At 39.6% G+C, this 18,926-nt stretch overlaps 1 protein-coding gene across 1 annotated transcript in view; it reads right to left on the bottom strand.

Annotated features, from left to right (window-relative positions):
- Nucleotides 1-3,328: 3,328 nt before the first annotated feature.
- Nucleotides 3,329-18,926, bottom strand: part of GRB14 (growth factor receptor bound protein 14) — a 61,756-nt gene continuing 46,158 nt past the window's right edge. The window contains exons 7-14 of the mRNA XM_087920057.1: nt 17,423-17,533; nt 17,092-17,187; nt 13,307-13,384; nt 12,320-12,436; nt 12,167-12,236; nt 10,810-10,897; nt 5,371-5,464; nt 3,329-3,777 (exon numbers count right to left, since the gene is read on the bottom strand). Coding sequence (XP_087776183.1) covers nt 3,631-3,777; nt 5,371-5,464; nt 10,810-10,897; nt 12,167-12,236; nt 12,320-12,436; nt 13,307-13,384; nt 17,092-17,187; nt 17,423-17,533 — 801 coding nt within the window. The 3' untranslated portion in view covers nt 3,329-3,630. The remainder of the gene's footprint in view (nt 3,778-5,370; nt 5,465-10,809; nt 10,898-12,166; nt 12,237-12,319; nt 12,437-13,306; nt 13,385-17,091; nt 17,188-17,422; nt 17,534-18,926) is intronic.

The raw sequence follows: 18,926 nt of genomic DNA, 5'->3' as shown, positions 1-18,926 counted from the left end.
CTTGATTTCATCTTATATTCTCAATTTACTTGTTCTAACAGTTCTCAATAGGTTAACCATTTCTCTTTACCTGAAGTTTTTTTCCTATAAAATATTTCTTGTGTTGAGATCTACGAAAGCATTTTCAGGTACAGTCTGGGTTTATAGATATTCCATATGCTCAATATGGTACTTTTGATATAGTGATTTTAAAAATCAGCATTAACTTTAACTTTATAGTACCACAGAAAACCATGCCATCCAAACCTCAGATCGTGCCCTTTTAATTCTAAAATTATTTAATTTCTCAGCACCCTCTACTCTTTCTTCTAGACCAAACAACTGGTTACAAAATATAGTTTTAAATCAGAAAATCCCCTCTTCAATGGTTTCGAAATATAAAAGACTTCAAGTAAAATAAGAATACCTTTTTCCAAAGATGCTTCCTACTTCCTTCTGCCTAAAGTTTGGAAGCTTTCTTTGTTTTTCAATTCTGACTTTTTGTGTCCCAATGAACCTCTTTTGGCCAGGATTGCTTGCATGCCTCCTTGAGTTTTTGTTAAGTTCGTGCTTGTGTCATCAATGTTAGTACCAAGATACCTTGTCTTCTGTCAGCCTCAACTACCTTCAATCTTTCGTCAAGGTTTTGTTCAGGGACCCTTGCCTCAGCATTAGATATTATAGAAACTAACCAAGGAAAAAACCCAAGTAAATCTATGATGAACTCTGAATGACCAAGAGGAGTAAAAAAAGTAACAGCAATAGAGACCCAATTATATCTTAGATGACAAGAATAGGAAGTGGTCTGAATGAGCAGGAATCAGGAAAAGCACAACGGCAGATTCTGATCATATTTTAATGGCAGAGTTCAGTTAAGAGAGGAAATATGTACCCAGAAGCAATATCCATGAATAGTGCAAGTCATGCTGGAAGAAATAGTAATAATGATATAAAACAAAGATGAAATGAAGCAGCTCACTGAAGAATTCTGACTTGGGTTGTCTACCCACTGCATATCCTCTTCTCCAATTTCCCAGATCAGAGCCTGCCAGCCTAGGATGTATGTAAGTTTGTGGACATGATGGGAGGGAAAAGATAATTGATTGCAGAATTGCTTAAATTTCTGTTTTTAAATTTCTGGTCTCATATCCACTGTTGTACAAGGAGCTGCACAAAGTGATGTTGGGTGGCATCAAATCAAACCATGGTATAGAAGGCAAGAACACTCAGAAAGACTCCTAAAATTGAATAACAGTGTCCAAAACCTTTCTAACCTTTTTGTTTCATATTCGTTCTTCCAGGGAACAGTTTGCTTTTCCATCAAATAATGAATTTTTTATTCTTATGATCCAAAGTATTCTCAACAGTCTTCCTCAGCACCAGAATTCATACGTATTCATTCAACCTTTCTGATGGTCTGGCTTTCATAGCCATATTTTACAACTTTTAAAAAACACAGCCTTGACAATATATACCTTTCTTGTCAGCACGATCTGTGCACATTACTATTAGTTTTTCTCCTGAATAACAGGCAGCTATTTGATGACTACATGTGAATTGCTGAGCCTAAGATGATAGTTTGTTTCTACAGCTTCTTTCTTCTTCTTCTTTGTATTGAACTGGCATTGCCCATTGACACTTAGTATTTGTTTTTTAATATTGAGAGGAAGACTGGTTATATTGTACTCTCTTCTTTCACCTTCAACAAGAAATTCCTTGGATTTTCCTCCCATCCAGCCATTCAAATGGTATCACCAGCATAGCCGCTCAGAATTGCCTCAAACTGCAAAATGGGTGGCAAATAAAATTAAATATTTTTTTTAAAAAAATTCCGATGTTACTGATATTTTCCCCGGTGTCTTTAATTCTGATTTCTATTTCTTCTAATTGAGCAATTCCTGTGATTTATTCTGGATATAAGACAAATAAGGATACAATATACAACTTTGTTATTCGGTAGTAGTTTCTTATTCTTATATAATCTTCAACACTGCCCATTTTTGATCCAGGAATGTACACTGGTCCTTGTGTTTTCCATACCACCTTACAACTACACAAGGCATACAGAGAACTGCATTATTTTGTCGTTAGCAACATTTTCTAGGACCCATTTAACTTAACTTTCCAAATATACTTGCTCCATTCCCAAGCACCCCATAGGCAACCAAACACTTTCCACCTGGATGGAGAAGTGATGGAGACTCACTTTGATGTGACCCAAGGGCTAATCAATAAAGTAAACTCGTTTTATGGTTTTGACTGTGTTGTGTTTTATAAGCCACTCAGAATCTATACATTTAATATAGGTAGTCCTCAACTTACAACAATTGAGCCCAAAATTTCTGTTGCTAAATGAGCCATTTGTTAAGTGATTTTTGCCCCATTGTACAACATTTCTTGCCACAGTTATTAAGTGAATCACTGCAGTTGTGGTTTTCTTAACACAATTGTTAAGGGAATCTAGCTTCCCCGTGACTTTCCTTGTCAGACGTTCGCAAAAGGGGATCCCATGACCCGGGGATACTGCAAGTGTCATAAGTATGAGTCAATTGCCAAGCGTCTGAATTTTGATCATGTGACCATGGGGATATTGCAATGGTCATAAGTGTGAGAAATGGCCATAATGGTCACTTTTTTTTCCAGTGCTGTTGTAACTTCGAATGCTCACTAAGTGAACTGTTGTATGTTGAGAACTACCTGTAAATAAATGTTGTTTTGACAATTAAAAGTACCGAATGGAAGGCAGCATATTAATACCTTTATGCAGGGTAGATGTCAAATGTCCTTTAGCTATTTTGAGCCACATTCGGTCTATACAATGAGTTGTTAAATGGAATAATGAGATAAATTGTAGTTTATGATACCTGAAAGGTTGCAGGCTGCCTTCTTACTCTCTATAGATTTCATGGATAAGCAAAGACTTTTACTTTACCGTAAATGTGTATTATTACCAAAATGTAGGCTAGCTATAGCTATTGCATTTTCCCAGTATTTATGTTATCCAAGATTTTAATGTTTACTTTGCATACAAATAACATTTTTCACTCTGAAAGTAAATTCTGAAACCATGATCTGGAACACAATGCATCAAACTACGTCTGGGTCATCTTTCTGTATCTTGGCTGATGTAAAGAGAAAGAAGAAATGGCTTAAATGGGTTATGTTCATATGATCTCATCATATGCAAAAATCAATGAAAGGTATAGCACGCAAAGATACAAACGGTTGTTTTATTTCTACACTGTACTCAGAAGCAGTCCTAGGAGGCTAACAGTCATGTTGGCGGGGTATATTTTTTGCCATTTAATAATTGTAAGGAGAAAATAAAGAAGACATTTGGAAAAAAAAATAGTGAAAAAGACATTTATTGATATTTTGAAAAATACTCCCTAGGATTTCAGCACTGCACAGTTACACCATTTCAGTCTGAAGTTCATATTTGGAAGATTAACCATTGATTAATCAACCCTAATGCAGAAATACTGCCTTTTGTTTTTTCCATAGAAATAGAAGCTCTTCTTTGTAAGCTGAAATTTACATTCAATTACTTCTTTTAAAACTTCATTCTCATAACAAAGTGCTTTTTCAAAAGTAATGTTCTGTCTTGATTTGTTATTCTAGTGAGCTTGGGGTGGGATGTTGATATTTTAGCTAAAGTGCAATTCGGGAACAATAATGTTTTAACTTGCAAGGAAGGATGCCTTTATTGAGTTGGTAGAACTCCACGAGTTGAATAAGATCAGAGAATCTAGTGTGACCATCATCCAGTGTATAAAAGAGTTTGCCTTCCTCTTCTAACTGCAAAGTGGGAGAGAGAAAATTCATAATCTATCATGTACAGTCAATAGGCAATTAACCAGAATACTATTATGAATACATATGGCAGCAGCATCTTGGGTTTTATTGAATAACAACATTTCTCTTTCCTGCATGGATTTTATTCATCCATCATCTCCCAAGAAACAAGTTCTGTGAAATATGAGCTATATCTTGTAAGATACAGAGCACGTAGGAAGAAAAAGTTAGAATGATAGTACCGTGTTTCTCACAAAATAAGGCCGGGCCTTTTTTTTTTTTTTGAGCCCGAAAAAACGGCTAAGACGTCTTTTGGGGGTGAATTAATTCCCCCCATGCACCAGCGCCGTCTCCAACAACAGCATCTGAGTCGCTTCCGCTTTCCCCCCGTCCCTGTAACAACAGGGAAAAAAAGATTTTGAGGTACCTGGGAGCGTCGTGTGCTGTGTTTTGGTTTAATCCCGAGAGGCTGGGTGGGCGTGAGAAGAGCCAAGCTAGCGTCTCTGCTATTGCTACTCTTGGTACTCCAGCCTTGAGCTCTGCAAGTTTGCAAAAGTCCTGGTGTGTAGCCCGTTCTTGCATTCCAAGCTCCCAGGCTGAGCTGCAGTTGTCCCTTTCTCGCCAGCGCCGTCTCCAATAACAACGGCAGCAGCAGCGGGAACTGTGGAAGTTACGGAGGTGGCTCCCCCACCCGAGAAGCAGCTAAAACACTTCCACGGTTCCTGTTGCTGCTGCTGCTGTTATTGGAGACGGCGCTGGTGAGAGAGGGACAGCTGCAGATCGGCCTGGGCGCTTGGAATGCAGGAACGGGCTGCGCACTGGGACTTTTGCAAACTTGCAGAGCCCGAGGCTGGAGCACCAAAGGTAGCAGCAGCAGAGACACTCGCTCGGCTCTTCTCACGCCCACCCAGCCATTCAGGATTAAACCAAAACGCAATGCACGGCGCTCCCAGGTACCTCAAAATCTTTTTTTTTCCTCTGTTGTTACAGGGACGGGGGAGAAGCGGAAGTGACTCAGATGCTGTTGTTGGAGACGGCGCTGGTAAGAGAGGCACCAGCACCGGTGGGAACCGTGGAAGCTACGGAGGCCTGAGAAGCGGCTGAAATGCTGCCGGACATCCACGCGGACGCTGCCCGCCTGCTGACCTGGGTAAGGGAGGGGTAAGGGAGCCCTCCGTGCTCCACCATGGTGTTAGGAGCGACTGATGGTGAGGCGTAGCTGCCCGCGGCGCACTCCTAATGGCAAGTTCCCCCCACCTCCCCCCCCCAATTTTGCATGTTTTAAACTAGGCCTAAATTTGGGGGAGGGGCTTAATTTCATTTTATGCTCGGAAAACATGCTGGGTCTTCCTATTGAGCGGGGCGTATTGTTGGAGAAACATGGTACCATCTATAGGCTTATTGGGATATGTGTCAAAACTGACCCTGAAGTCACAAAGAGAAGTTAATATTCCAAATAAGAAAGTAATTTTTATAGGGAACATAATTTTTGGTTTGGAAACTTCTCTTTCATAGAAAAGTGCAAAACCATAGGATTTGGTTCTTGTAAACAGAACATCAAAAAATGTGATTCAGCACCTTCATAGTTATACTTACCGGAACAATTTGGAAGTGCTTTATTTTTAATCCATGGCTTAATGACAACACAAAAGTTTTGGGATTGCTTTGACTATCTCGTACCAAAAAAACTCTGTGGAAAAAAGGAAAATATGGTTGCATATTAATCTATGGTAGCAAAATATGAAATTATGTCCACAAATAATGACACTGTGGTGCTAGCAAAGAAATTTTAGATTTTTCTTTATTCTACCTTTATTATTCTTATAAATAACTCAAGGAGGTGAATATTCCTTATATTCATTCCTCTTCCTATTTTCCTTATGTTTCTTATTACATTTTATTTTACCTCTTTATTTTTTAAAAGTGAAGATAATTAACATTAATTGCTATATTCCATGTGTCGTAGTATCCATTATGAAGTTAAGCAGGTCCACATCAGGGAAAAAGAAATGCCAAATGAGTTTAAGGTATGGAGCTTTACATTATACTATGGACAAAGAGGGAATAAAAATGTGATAAATATTGTACATCTTATACAGGTGAAACTCAAAAAATTAGAATATCATGCAAAAGTTCATTTATTTCAGTAATGCAACTTAAAAGGTGAAACTAATATATGAGATAGACTCATTACATGCAAAGCAAGATAGTTCAAGCCGTGATTTGTCATAATTGAGATGATTATGGCTTACAGCTCATGAAAACCCCAAATCCACAATCTCAGAAAATTAGAATATTGTGAAAAGGTTCCATATTCTAGGCTCAAAGTGTCCCACTCTACCATGTTTCTCACAAAATAAGGCCGTGCCTTTTTTTTTTTTTTGACCCCCGAAAAAACGGCTAGGCCTTCCCTTTGCCTTCAAAGGCAAAGCCAATTCTTTTAAAAACGACACCCTACTACGACAAAGCCTCCCCTGCTGGAGAGGGCAGCCCAACCCCGTGTGCGGAGGCGAATCTCCAGGGGCCGCAGCGCAGGATCAGCCCACCCCGGGAGAAGCACCCACCCACCATCCCTGCCTGGCACCGGGCAGAGCGCAGAGTGCTTCTCCTGGGGCGCCCAGCGCAGCTGACAGGCAGGAACTCCTGCCCTGTGGCGGAGTTCTCGCCAAGGCAGTGGGCACCTCCCCGCTGGAGCCTCCGCTCATCCCACTAGGGCTGCACCAGAGCTGTGCGGGCTGGGCAGAGCCAGGAAAGCAAGCCGCGGGTGCGCACCTGCCTGCCAAGCAAAAGAACCGGGCTGACCTGAGCTTGGCTTCCTTCCCAAGTCCCTCCAGTGCGAACCCGAAGGGGCCACCACGAGAGGTTGCCCAAGGCAGTGATAGCGCCCACCCATCCATGGCAGCACTGCTTCCCTGGCTGGCAGAGAGAGCCTGAAGCCACCTGTCCTTTCCACCCCTTGCCGAGCCCGTCCCCATGTATCCCCAAATGGGCTGGCAGCACCAAACGCTGCAGCGGAACGGGCATCAGGCAGAGGTGCTGACTCGGCAGGGCTCAGCTCAGAGGACGCGGCGCAGGCCATTGCCTTGTCTCCCTGTCCATGGATGGGTGGGCACTATCACTGCCTCAGGCGGCCTCTCCCAGTGGCCCCTTCGGGTTTGCACTGGAGGGACTTGGGAAGGAAGCCAAGCTCAGGTCAGCCTGGTTCTTTTGCTTGGCAGGCAGGCGCGCACCCGCGGCTTGCTTTCCTGGCTCTGCCCAGCCTGCACAGCTCTGGTGCAGCCCTAGTGGGATGAGCGGAGGCTCCAGCGGGGAGGTGCCCACTGCCTTGGCGAGAACTCCGCCACAGGGCAGGAGTTCCTGCCTGTCAGCTGCGCTGGGCGCCCCAGGAGAAGCACTCCGCGCTCTGCCCGGTGCCAGGCAGGGATGGTGGGTGGGTGCTTCTCCCGGGGTGGGCTGATCCTGCGCTGCGGCCCCTGGAGATTCGCCTCCGCACACGGGGTTGGGCTGCCCTCTCCAGCAGGGGAGGCTTTGTCGTACCGGTAGTAGGGTGTAATTTTTAAAAGAATTGGCTTTGCCTTTGAAGGCAAAGGGAAGGCGGTGACAGGAGCGCCTGAAGCCGAGTGTCTCCGCCAGGCTACAGTTGCAGGGAGGAGCCCTGGCTGGCTGTGCATGGCTGCGCCAAACACCGCGGCGTTGCTCTAAACGCCATGGCAGCAAGGGAGAAGGGAAAGCAACGGTGGAGGAAGGTCTCCTGATACGAAGTGCCCCACCAACGCCAAAGTCAACGCAGGAAACACCATATCCGGGTATGCAACAAAACTACTTCCTAACGGCAAGCCCCACCACCACCATTCCCCACCATTTCTCATGTTTAATATAGGCCTTAATTTGGGGGGAGGGGCTTAATTTGATTTTATGCCAATAAAACATGCTGGGCTTTCCTATTGGTGGAGGCTGTATTGTTGGAGAAACACTGTAATCAGCTAATGAAGCCATAACACCTGCAAAGGGTTCCTGAGCCTTTAAATGGTCTCTCAGTCTGGTTCAGTAGGAATCACAATCATGGGAAAGACTGCTGACCTGACAGTTGTGCACAAAACCATCATTGACACCCTCCATAAGGAGGGAAAGCCTCAAAAAGTAATTGTAAAAGAAATTGGATGTTCCCAAAGTGCTGAATCAAAGCACATTAAAAGAAAGTTATGTGGAAGGGAAAAGTGTGGAAGAAAAAGGTGCACAAGCAGCAGGGATGATCGTGGCCTGGAGAGGATTGTCAGGAAAAGGCCATTCAAAAGTGTTGGGGACTTTCACAAGGAGTGGGCTGAGGCTGGAGTCAGTGCATCAAGAGCCACCACACACAGACATGGGCTTCAAATGTCATATTCCTCTTGTCAAGCCGCTCCTGAACAACAAACAATGTCAGAAGCGTCTTACCTGGACTAAAGAAAAACAGAACTGGTCTGTTGCTCAGTGGTCCAAAGTCCTCTTTTCTGATGAGAGCAACTTTTGCATCTCATTTGGAAACCAAGGACCCAGAGTCTGGAGGAAGAATGGAGAGGCACACACTGCAAGATGCTTGAAGTCCAATGTGAAGTTTCCAGTCTGTGTTGATTTGGGGAGCCATGTCATGTGCTGGGGTTGGTCTACTGTGCTTCATTAAGTCCAGGGTCAACGCAGCCGTCTACCAGGAGATTTTGGAGCACTTCATGCTTCCTTCTGCAGACGAGCTTTATGGGGATGCTTAATTCATTTTCCAGCAGGACTGGGCACCTGCCCACACTGCCAAAAGCACCAAAACCTGGTCCAGTGACCAGGGATTACTGTGCTTGATTGGCCAGCAAACTCTCCTGACCTGAACCCCATAGAGAATCTATGGGGCATTGCCAAGAGAAAGATGAGAGACATGAGACCGAACAATGCAGAAGAGCTGAAGGCTGCTATTGAAGCATCCTGGTCTTCCATAACACCTCAGCAGTGCCACAGGTTGATAGCTTCCATGCCACACTGCACTGAGGCAGTAATTGCTGCAAAAGGGGCCCAAACCAAGTACTGAGTACATATGCATGCTTCTACTTTTCAGAGGTTCGATATTATTCGACATACAATCCTTGTTTTATTGATTGCATGTAATATTCTAATTTTCTGAGATTGTGGATTTGGAGTTTTCATGAGCTGTAAGCCATAATCATCACCATTATGACAAATCATGGCTTGAACTATCTTGCTTTGCATGTAATGAGTCTATCTCATATATTAGTTTCACCTTTTAAGTTGCATTACTGAAATAAATGAACTTTTGCACGATATTCTAATTTTTCGAGTTTCACCTTTATGCTATTGTACCACAGATGAAGAAGACCTTTATTTAAAAAGTAGTCTGGTTGTGAGATAACCAAATAAATAAATGCAATGAAATTCTTAGGGGTATATTACATAAACATTTACATTTGAGAGGATTGAAGACATATTATAAAACAATTACAACCAATTAGGGGAAAAATATATTGAATGGTAGATAAACGTAAAACTTTCTTGGCTAGATCTTATACTGACAATAAAAATAAACATACTACCCAAGATGATCTGTGTGTATTAAATGACCAATTTCAATCTCAATCAAAGTCTTGCAGGATTGTCAAAGAAGAATACAGAGATTTATTCAGTGTAGGGAAAAAAACAAATAAGAATAGGATTTAAAATTCTGCAAGATTCAAATAAAGATGTGGCCTTGCATTTCCTAACTTTAAATTATATTATCATACCAGTTGGCAATATAATTGCATAACATACCAGATAAAATCCCCAAAGAATAGAATATCAATTATAGGAGAAACTGACTTAGCCAATGGACTTTGTAGATACTTATAGTATAAGAAAACAAAAGAAAATAATTTGAAAGGACATATAAACAAAGTATGAGAACATACTTTGAGAAATAGAGAATCTTCTAAAAACAAAAATAGGTCTGGCAATTTCATCATTAGTTTCACTGTCAAATATCTTGCGTGTGTAGGTTTGTGTGGGTGAGTCCTCCAACCTCAACAATGTTAAATCATTTCTGACCATTTTTTAATAAAGGCAGAACCAAGTGTCCATTTCCAGAAGTAGATGCTGGAGAAGAGGAAGGGAGCCTCTTTGAAGAAAAACACTTTGTGCATCATGACATAAAAGGGTGGGAATGTGAGTTTAGCTCTATTCTGATACAGTATGGTGGACTTCAAGCAGATTAAGTAACCATTTAAAGCAGATTTGAAACTTGCAGTTGAGGCCCGCATTCAAACAGGGACAATCCGCTGAAGGCTGCATGATTGGAAAAGATGGTCATCCCCATTCTCTCTTTTGCCTTCTTCTTGCTCTCTTCTTGCTGGCCTACTGTCAAGGGGCTTCCCCAAAATGCCTTTTGAAAAGGCAACCTCTGCTTGAAGACTTTTTGCTTCTCATCCAGGAAGCTTCTTCAGTTTTGAAGTGAAGAACTGAAGAAAGCTTCCTGGACGAGAAGCAAAATGTCTTCAGGTAAAACAAAGAAAGTCCAGCTACCTTTTGAAAAAGCATCTTTAGAACAACCATGACCTGGATGACCGAGAATCTCCGTAGCCGTGTCAAGGGGTTTGAATTATGTACAAGGCTTCTGAAGTTAGGAAAACTGCTGAAAATAAGCTAGGAGGTACCTCAGATATAGGTAGATACCCTTGCTGAAGTAGCATTACTTCATGCTTGTTTGATTGATTAACCGATTTTAAGGCTGCCTACTCACTGGTGACTTTGGCATCTTACAGAGGGTTAAAACAACAGCAACCATTAAAAAAGTCAAGGATGCTGGGGAGGAATAAATCAGCTTATATGAGATTGCTGCTGGTGCTTAGTGGGAACGCACATAAAACTCAGAATCTGCTGGAAGAGTCAGGACTTAAGTTCTTGCCCAAAGACTAGCGGGTCAGGGTCATGTAGATCTTGGGGGAGATACAATTCCATAGAGTAGGTGGGGCAACATAAACAGTCAGTCATAAAATATAAATATCAAGGGGAAAAACTTACCCATCCACCAGTCCTTGCCTCAGAATCAGTTGGTGTGCCTCTTCTCTAGAAATCTTATGATGAAACCACAGCTGCGAACTATGTATAGCTAAAAACATACAATTCTAGGTAAGGTCTTTATACTTTATTTGAAGCAGCGTATATATCTTTATACTCTGCTCCAAATATCTGGGGATTATTTTCCACAAAGTGGCTCCTGCAAAGAGTATGCTAAATTTCTAGTCATGCCCAGAGGTGTCCATTTTATTCCAGTAGCCTAAAAGCTTTTTGATTTAAAAGCCCGAGAATATACAGTATATTCTATGAATTTAACTTGGGTCACACCCTCCATTTGAATTAATCCATTCAAAATTCTGAAAGGCTATCTCTTAAGTTACTAATTGTATTCCCAATTTTATTTTGTGACCTGAGGCTGGATTTTTGAAACACAGTTGAAGATCAAATCACCACCTATTGGCCAAATTTCAAATCGATTCCTTTTTGTTTGGCTCCTTTTATACTAGACTCTTTATACTGGTAGACAGACTCTTATCATCTTGGAATTGCCTTCTGGAAGCATGGTTCCCATCATATAGTTTTCTCTAGATTAGAGCGGGATGGAAGGCCACTGATTCCAAGTTACTATTACTTGAACAAGTTTAACTGTTCTTTGAAGCCGGCTGATAATTTATTTCATATATCAGTTCCCTTTAAAAAAAAAAATTCATGTTGTCATCCTTGGTGGTTTTATTTAGGAAATACAGGATATTCCATATGGTCTAAATAGCTTGAATCAACAGAATATATCCCCCTAAGCCAGGATTCCTCAAAGTGGTCAGTATTGATGCCCACTGGTTGATAGGACAATCCACTATTATCATTGTCACTATTATTATTTCTAGTGATATTTGTTAAAGTAGTATTTATTAAATTATATTCATATAATAGATGTTTGTGGGGGTGTCAATCAATAATGTGAAACTTTATGAAAGGGTCAATGAGCTGAAAGGTTTGGGGACTCATGCCCTAAACATGTATTTTATGAAGATATATAACCTTCTCTCTTTGCCTTACTTCTGTGGTCCTCCCAAGAATTCTTTTTGCTTGCCCAGAAACAAAAATTTCTGCAGAATCTTTTTGTCAAAATGGCAAAAGCAACATTGCCCTATATAAGTTCCACATCATGACACATAAACAAAAGAGGCCAACTTTTGGGTTGGCCCCTGATAGGCCCAAAACAATCTCCATCACTTTTTTAAATAATAAAGTCAAGATAAACTGGTTTTATGATGCCATTTTGTGAATATATGTGCATGTGTGCGATGAATGAATCCATGACATCACATGACATTCTACAAGATCTGTCAGTGGTGCATACCTGTAGTGGAAGGGACATTTTGCAAAGTGCTGGGGCTGCTATGTATACCAAGACGTAAGCTCCCCTTTTTCTACAAAAAAAGAAAGGAAAAGTACTAAATTTTTAAACAAGAAACCGTAACATTTAGAATGGCTATAAAAGAAGTTTTCATACCCGCCATGCTAAACCTTCTTCGACAGCAACCGATAAGGCTTCTGTGGGGTTTTCAATAATTCTGGATTTATTTCCTGTGAAGTCCATAGCCACAAGAGAATTCTCTGAAACACTTCTCTACAGGATAAAATAATGTGTTAAATGCATTTACCAAAAATATTTTACAGTATACCCTTGATTATTCTCAGACAAAATCAACACGGAATCTATTGATTAGCCAGCAGAAAAGTATAAATAAAGGCATGTTTCTGGAGAAGGTGGTTTATATCCAATACCACAATTTCTTTGTGAGATTATGCTTGAAAGATATGGCATTATCAAGATCAGGAAATGGTATTTCGTTTTTAAGAATTACAATCTGCACTCATGACAATTCTCTGTTAAGGTGGTTAAAAGTAGATTAAATTAGTTATTTAAGTTGAGTTGTTTTTTTCTTAGATTTATATTCCACCTTTTAAATATACCATTTACAATTGAGGTAGATATCTTTCTCTCTATTGGATTGAACAGACTTTGACTCCCACAAGTCCCAGCCAATGGTTTGGGTTGATAGGGAGCTGTAGCTCCAATTACCTTTAGAGAGATATCCTGCTTTAACATAAAAACAACCCAAATACCATCAATTGAAAAGAAAAATGGAGGGGAGGAAACAAGAAACAACTGCAGGAATTATATAAAGAGTACCAAACTAGTAACTGGAGGGATATTTGCTCTAAGAATAGTTTTTATAATTTATAAATTCATTCATTCCTTTGTTTATTCGTTCTAGTTGTATATAACTCAATCAATAAAAGCATACAGACAATATGTGGGGAAATCATACTGTTTTGACAACCAAAGCAGAAAATCCCGTAATAATAAACAAACTAAACTATTTCCTTCTCTTACATTATCTCCAAAAAGTTGCCCAAGGAGGCCACATAATGCAACAATCAGGAGGTTGTATTTATATTTCAGTTTTAAGTAATTGTTATTAAATATACCTACCATGGGTGTACTAAGAAAACTGTCCCCACTTCTACCTTGATAGGGCTGTGTGTAATTCTGGTACAACTGCATTCCATACTATAAACAAGGAATAAGAACTATTACAATTTTATGTACAATAATTCAACCATCGGAGAATATTCTACCATTAAAATAGAAACACAGGCATAGCATGCAATAGCAATAGCACTTGGGACTTATATACTGCTTCATGGTGCTTTACAGCACTCTCTAAGTGGTTTACACGGTCAGCATGTTGCCCTCCAACAATCTGGGTTCTCATTTTACCAACTTTGGAAGGATGGAAGGCTGAGTCAACTTTGAATCGGTCAGGATTGAACTCCTGGCAGTGAGCAGAGTCAGTCTGCAATACTGCATTCTAACCACTGCACTACCACAGCTTCTGCAGCCAGGTTATTTGAGGGACCATGTCTCCCTGATTGGGTCTAACCATCCCACTAGGCCCAAAAAGAGAGGCATGCTCTGGGTCCTATCTATTAGAGACTGCCATCTGGAGCCCAGATAAAGATTCTTTTCTGTCCTGAAACCCACCCTTTGGAACATCATCCATCCCAGAGATTAGATTGGACCCGACCTTGCTGGCTTTTTGTAAGGCCTTCAACACAAGGTTGTATCATTGAGTTTGAAGGCTTGTGCAATGGTTATATTGATTGTGTTGGTTGTTCTTTAAAAAAAATGTTGCTGATTATGCATGCATTTTTAAATGTTATATATAGTATTTCATGCTGTATTTAATTGTTACAAGTTGCCCAGAGGCAAGAATTTGAGATGGGCTGCTATATAAATTGAAATAGACAGAGCAGATAGACACAAGCGAATTCTACCACTAGGCTGTATGATTGAAGTTATAGACCAGCATCTGTAAAAGAGCCAGAGCTGGGCAATGTTGACTTAGAAAATTAATCCTATCACTTAATATGATAAGCCAAATTATTATTCCATCTCTTTTAAACATGGGCTGAGTGATGTTCTGCTATATATTAAAAACAATATGAATGCCTGTGTTATAGATTTTTTTCAGGTGTTCTCAAAATGATAAAATAATAAGTTTCCATGTTTTTTTAAAAATAACTGAACAGATCTCAAAAACTATGATGAGCAGGAGGAGGAAAAGGAGAATGTCTGCCTAAATTTGTTCTTATCCCTTGACAAGTAGATTATAGGCAAAGAGACAGGGCCACCTGGTGACCCAGAAAACTTCAGTGTACCTGAAAGAGCATCCCTAAGGAAACCTACAGCTTGCCAATAATAGTAATACAAAAATCCTATAATACACTGGAACAGCTTTTAATTGATTCCAATACTAACAACGAAAGGGCAACAAGCTTTTGTCTTTATAAGGTAGTACCAAGGTGGAATTAGGTTCCCTTTTTGTTTCTAGATCCCATCCAGAAAAACCCTAGAAAAATCTATTTGCAGTTTTAAACATCTCTTATATCCTGAATTGGATTTGGATAAATGCTAAAGTGGTGATTAAATAGCAACATAACAAAAGCAATTATTTAAACACTCTTTTTATGCACAATATAGTTTTATGCTATTAAATGATTGGTTTGCAAAATGTATTAACAAAGGCATTCTGAAAACAACCAATCTTATTTTGTACAAGGAGCTCTAGGGAAGCTAACTGAAGATGTATTTGCTAAGATCTTAGGAAATGTGATCAGATCATTCTGCTCAGGACAGAGTAACAATTACAGAAATAATTATTTTTGATTGGGAAAACTATGTGCTACTTGGAGGAAGATAGTCTTTAGAACCACTTCTCTTTTAAACGAAACTAAATCTTTCTACAATATTATTCTGTGAGATATGCCAAATCACATCAAACTCTTTGACTGCATTAAGTTATTGTATCCCAATTAAACTGCTACATCCCATTTACAGTGGTTTTTATGGCTTAGTGTGATGAGTGAGCCCAAACAACTGTGAATTCTTCAACAAGTTCTAGTTGAGCAAGTCATGAATTACTATAATGTATAAAAAGATTTTTATCTAGGCCAGTGCACCAGCTACAAGAATGATCAGTAAACAGATTATTCACAGGATAAACTTTTCCTGTCTAACTTTATTTTCTGAAGTTATCTACAATTCCTGAAATGTTGTTCTAGGAGAATCCTTCAAATTATGCATAATATGACTAGAAGTGGGTTTTGCAATCACACTTACATTCTTCTATAAATTGAGGAACAGTATATGATCCAAGTCAATGGCTTAATACGATGTACACACCAATCCTTTATGGCAACCCAATCACTATAATTTTTTTCACAAATCATTCAGCCCAACAAACTGAATCTGACTTTTCCCTTGAAATATTATTGTAACTATATAATGGGCCAAATTATGTGTCCAATTTTACTTTTTCTAAATGGAAAAATACATTTTCTAAAGGAAATGTTTTCCTTACCCTAACAGAAATTGTAATAGTTTATCAATGTTTTAAAAACAAATGAATAAAGAGCAAATAGACATATATTAACAAAGAAATCACAGTAGTCTAAAGCAGAAATATGTAGTTTGGATTAGCATATTGCCTTAAACCATGGCTTATTCAAGTTAAGTCATTAGGCCATAACTGACTGTCTTCAGACAATATTTCAAGTACCAAAAGAAACCACAATATGGTTTAGTGTATTGTGTGAATCAACATTGATATAACTACCAAATGAGTGATGGTTTTGTGGTACGATTTTTGAGTTAGCTCAATTGTAAGCAATGAACCTTATCTCATTCCAATGAAAATAACATTTTCATTCCAATAAAAAAATATATTTTTATAGACTATTTAACTTCACTGGCATCTGCTAAAATTTCTATTATTTTCTAATCTATGCTACATATTTTAGGTTTTTTTTTTTTTGAAAAAAAAAATCCATCTAAACTGCCTGAAGTAATGTAGTCCTCTTAATTGAATTTTAAAAGTTCACTTTTATTGGAGTGGAATGGTCCCAGATGGAAAGTTTCCTATCACTACCAGTTAAAAGATGTAAGGCAGCTCTGCTGCTTTCCGATCCTTAGAACACCAACTGTGACAGAACAAAGCAAAAGGGATGGAAAAAATGTTGGTAAAATACGGGATTGCTATAAATGGAACATCATCCTTGAGGAATAAATACTCTTGAACTAATTCTTTGGAATAACAGTAACAAGCATAACCTGAAACTGGTGACAGTGCTTTTGAGCACAAATCACTTCTGCATCCTCTGATGGCTTTTTTATTTTCAGCCTATTCTTTGACCATTGCAAGGCACATTTTAAGTGACTCACTTCTCCCACAGCTTCCTTCCATTTCTTCCAAAGGAATGTCTCTTCCAAACATTGCGGCATTCTCCAGGCAGCCTGGTCATCCTTCTAAGATGGAGTGGGTTGCGCTATATGCAGTGCCTTTTCAGTTGTGGTTCTCCCTCATAGGATGCCTTTCCTGGGAAGCACGCCTGGCATCCATTTTAGTGACTACTCTAAGCCAAGGGCTTTCTCTTTTTTTCCCCATCACTTATATTTCTATAAGAAGCTTGTATACTTTTGCCTTCCATCCTCATGGTGCTACATTCTAATTCTAATTGGTTTTTATGTTTTAAGCAAACATTATTTACTGAAATAATCATGCAGATGAGAAATATACACTCACACAACACTGAGTTTCCAAAGGCTAAAAATACCACTTTTACCCAGAGGCTAAAGAGAAGAATGAAATGTATTGTGTATGGTAACTATAGAAACAATTGGTGAAAACAATACACAGAAGAAGAGAAGATATTTACCTTCAGCAACCGAATTGCTGTCATCCAACAGGTCCTACTTTGCTCACTGTCTGCATAAAGGTATTTCAGGTCTCTGGTTCCTCCTGCTTTATAAGGCTAGAAGGCCACAGCATATTGTTTAGCATTAATGCATATCTTGAAGACTACACCTGTTGAAATAAAAGCCACTAATTCTCCTATTTCACAAACAAAAGCTCTTCTTTTCTTAGTTTTTTTTTATCCCTGCATCAAAAGAGTGGCTTAGCATGTTGGGGGTGGGTGGGTGAGAAAAAAAACTCCCCACTAATTCGCTGAAAGATGTTTAGCTCTTATTAAAATACTAAATCCTTACCTTGAAGCAGAACCCAAAAGTGGCTGGCACTCCAGATATCTTTTTGCCTCTCAAAGACACATATATGTCGCTACTGCTGAATTCACTGAACAGCTGCAGGTGTCGTGGTTCCTAAAATGAAAAACATAAAAAATATTATAACCACTTTCAAATTATTGCTCTCGGGTGTGGGCGTATGGCTGAGAGAAGGAGAGGGAGAGAAAAGGCTTACAGCGGAATGTGGTGAATTTTCGAAGAATTATGGAAAGTTTTTCCAAGTTGCATACAGCATCTTATGGCCGCTCAAGATCTTTTAGATTAGGGAAACCTTCATCAACACTACTAAAACAGCCATATACACTGAAGAGGAAAAGTCAACATTTTTAAAGGAAAGGAACTGGAAGTACCGAACACGATAGCTGTGTTTAAGAGACTGCCAAAACTAAAATGTGGCTTATTTGGTTTTGCTGTTTCTTATTTGTTACACAAGATGAAATATAAACCCAGCCACTGTAGTTTATTCAACAGACTACACCAAAAGCAAACTATGGCCCAATATGAAGCGTAACCTTCAGGTGATTTTCCACTATTAGTTTTCCCCCAGAAGTAATTACGGATCTCAAATTCGAGAACGAATCAAAATGTAGATTGGACAAAACTGTTGGAAACAACCAACAAAACCATCACCGCCAGAAATACAGCGGGAACTAGATGCCATGATTTATTGTAATGCACAGCCACAGCAAGTTTTACCAAAGGCAAGGGCCTTGACAAATATGCACCAACTGCAGTGGCATCCAGTCCTCAGGGAGGGTCAAAAAATCCAGATGACAGATCAGCCCAAGTAAGGGAAGCCAGGTTCCTTTGTACATGCAGAAATGTTGTGTTCTGTACAAAAGGGTGGAGCTTTGATCATACAGTCATGCCTGCATTTGCAATTTTTTGGCCCAGATCTTCAGGATAGCTCCATGGATATTTTCCCCCAGATCATGATATCTTCCCTTCGCTTCAATCCCAAGAGAAGGAAAACTAACTGCTACAAAGCTCCTGAACTAGAGAATTCCCAACCGCTTGCAAGACAATTACGGGAAGAAGAACCCCCAGTCCTCTTCCAGAGTGTGACTGGAAGAACTAAAGTGTCAATATTTTAGTCCTCCAGTAAAAAGATTTCTGAGAACAGACCAATTTCACCAGTTTGTTGCTGTGGAGAAAAGAGGAGGAGGAAAGAGTATGAGATATGTTCGCTGCTTTAAGTCATTCAGCAAAATAATAAAAGCAGGATGAAAATAAATAAATACATTAAAAATGTACAGGACATCACCATTTCTTCCATAGGCAGAGACCATCAGCATAATATTGTCGCTCTTGTGATACCCTCCCAGAGACTATAGAACTGTAAACTTAATCATAATGCAACTTTTTTTTTTAAAAAAAGAATTTTATGTTTTAAGAGCAACATCATTAATCCTTTAAAGTGGAAAGTTAACTATATTTTTTTCAAATCATAATTCATTACAAGTCTATA

This window comes from Pseudonaja textilis, chromosome 1 (assembly GCF_049901715.1).
Source record: "Pseudonaja textilis isolate UNSWEBS1 chromosome 1, rPseTex1.2, whole genome shotgun sequence".
NCBI classification, from domain to species: Eukaryota; Metazoa; Chordata; class Lepidosauria; order Squamata; family Elapidae; genus Pseudonaja; species Pseudonaja textilis.
Note: the sequence above shows the minus strand (reverse complement) of the source record. Positions and strands in the feature narration are given on the sequence as shown.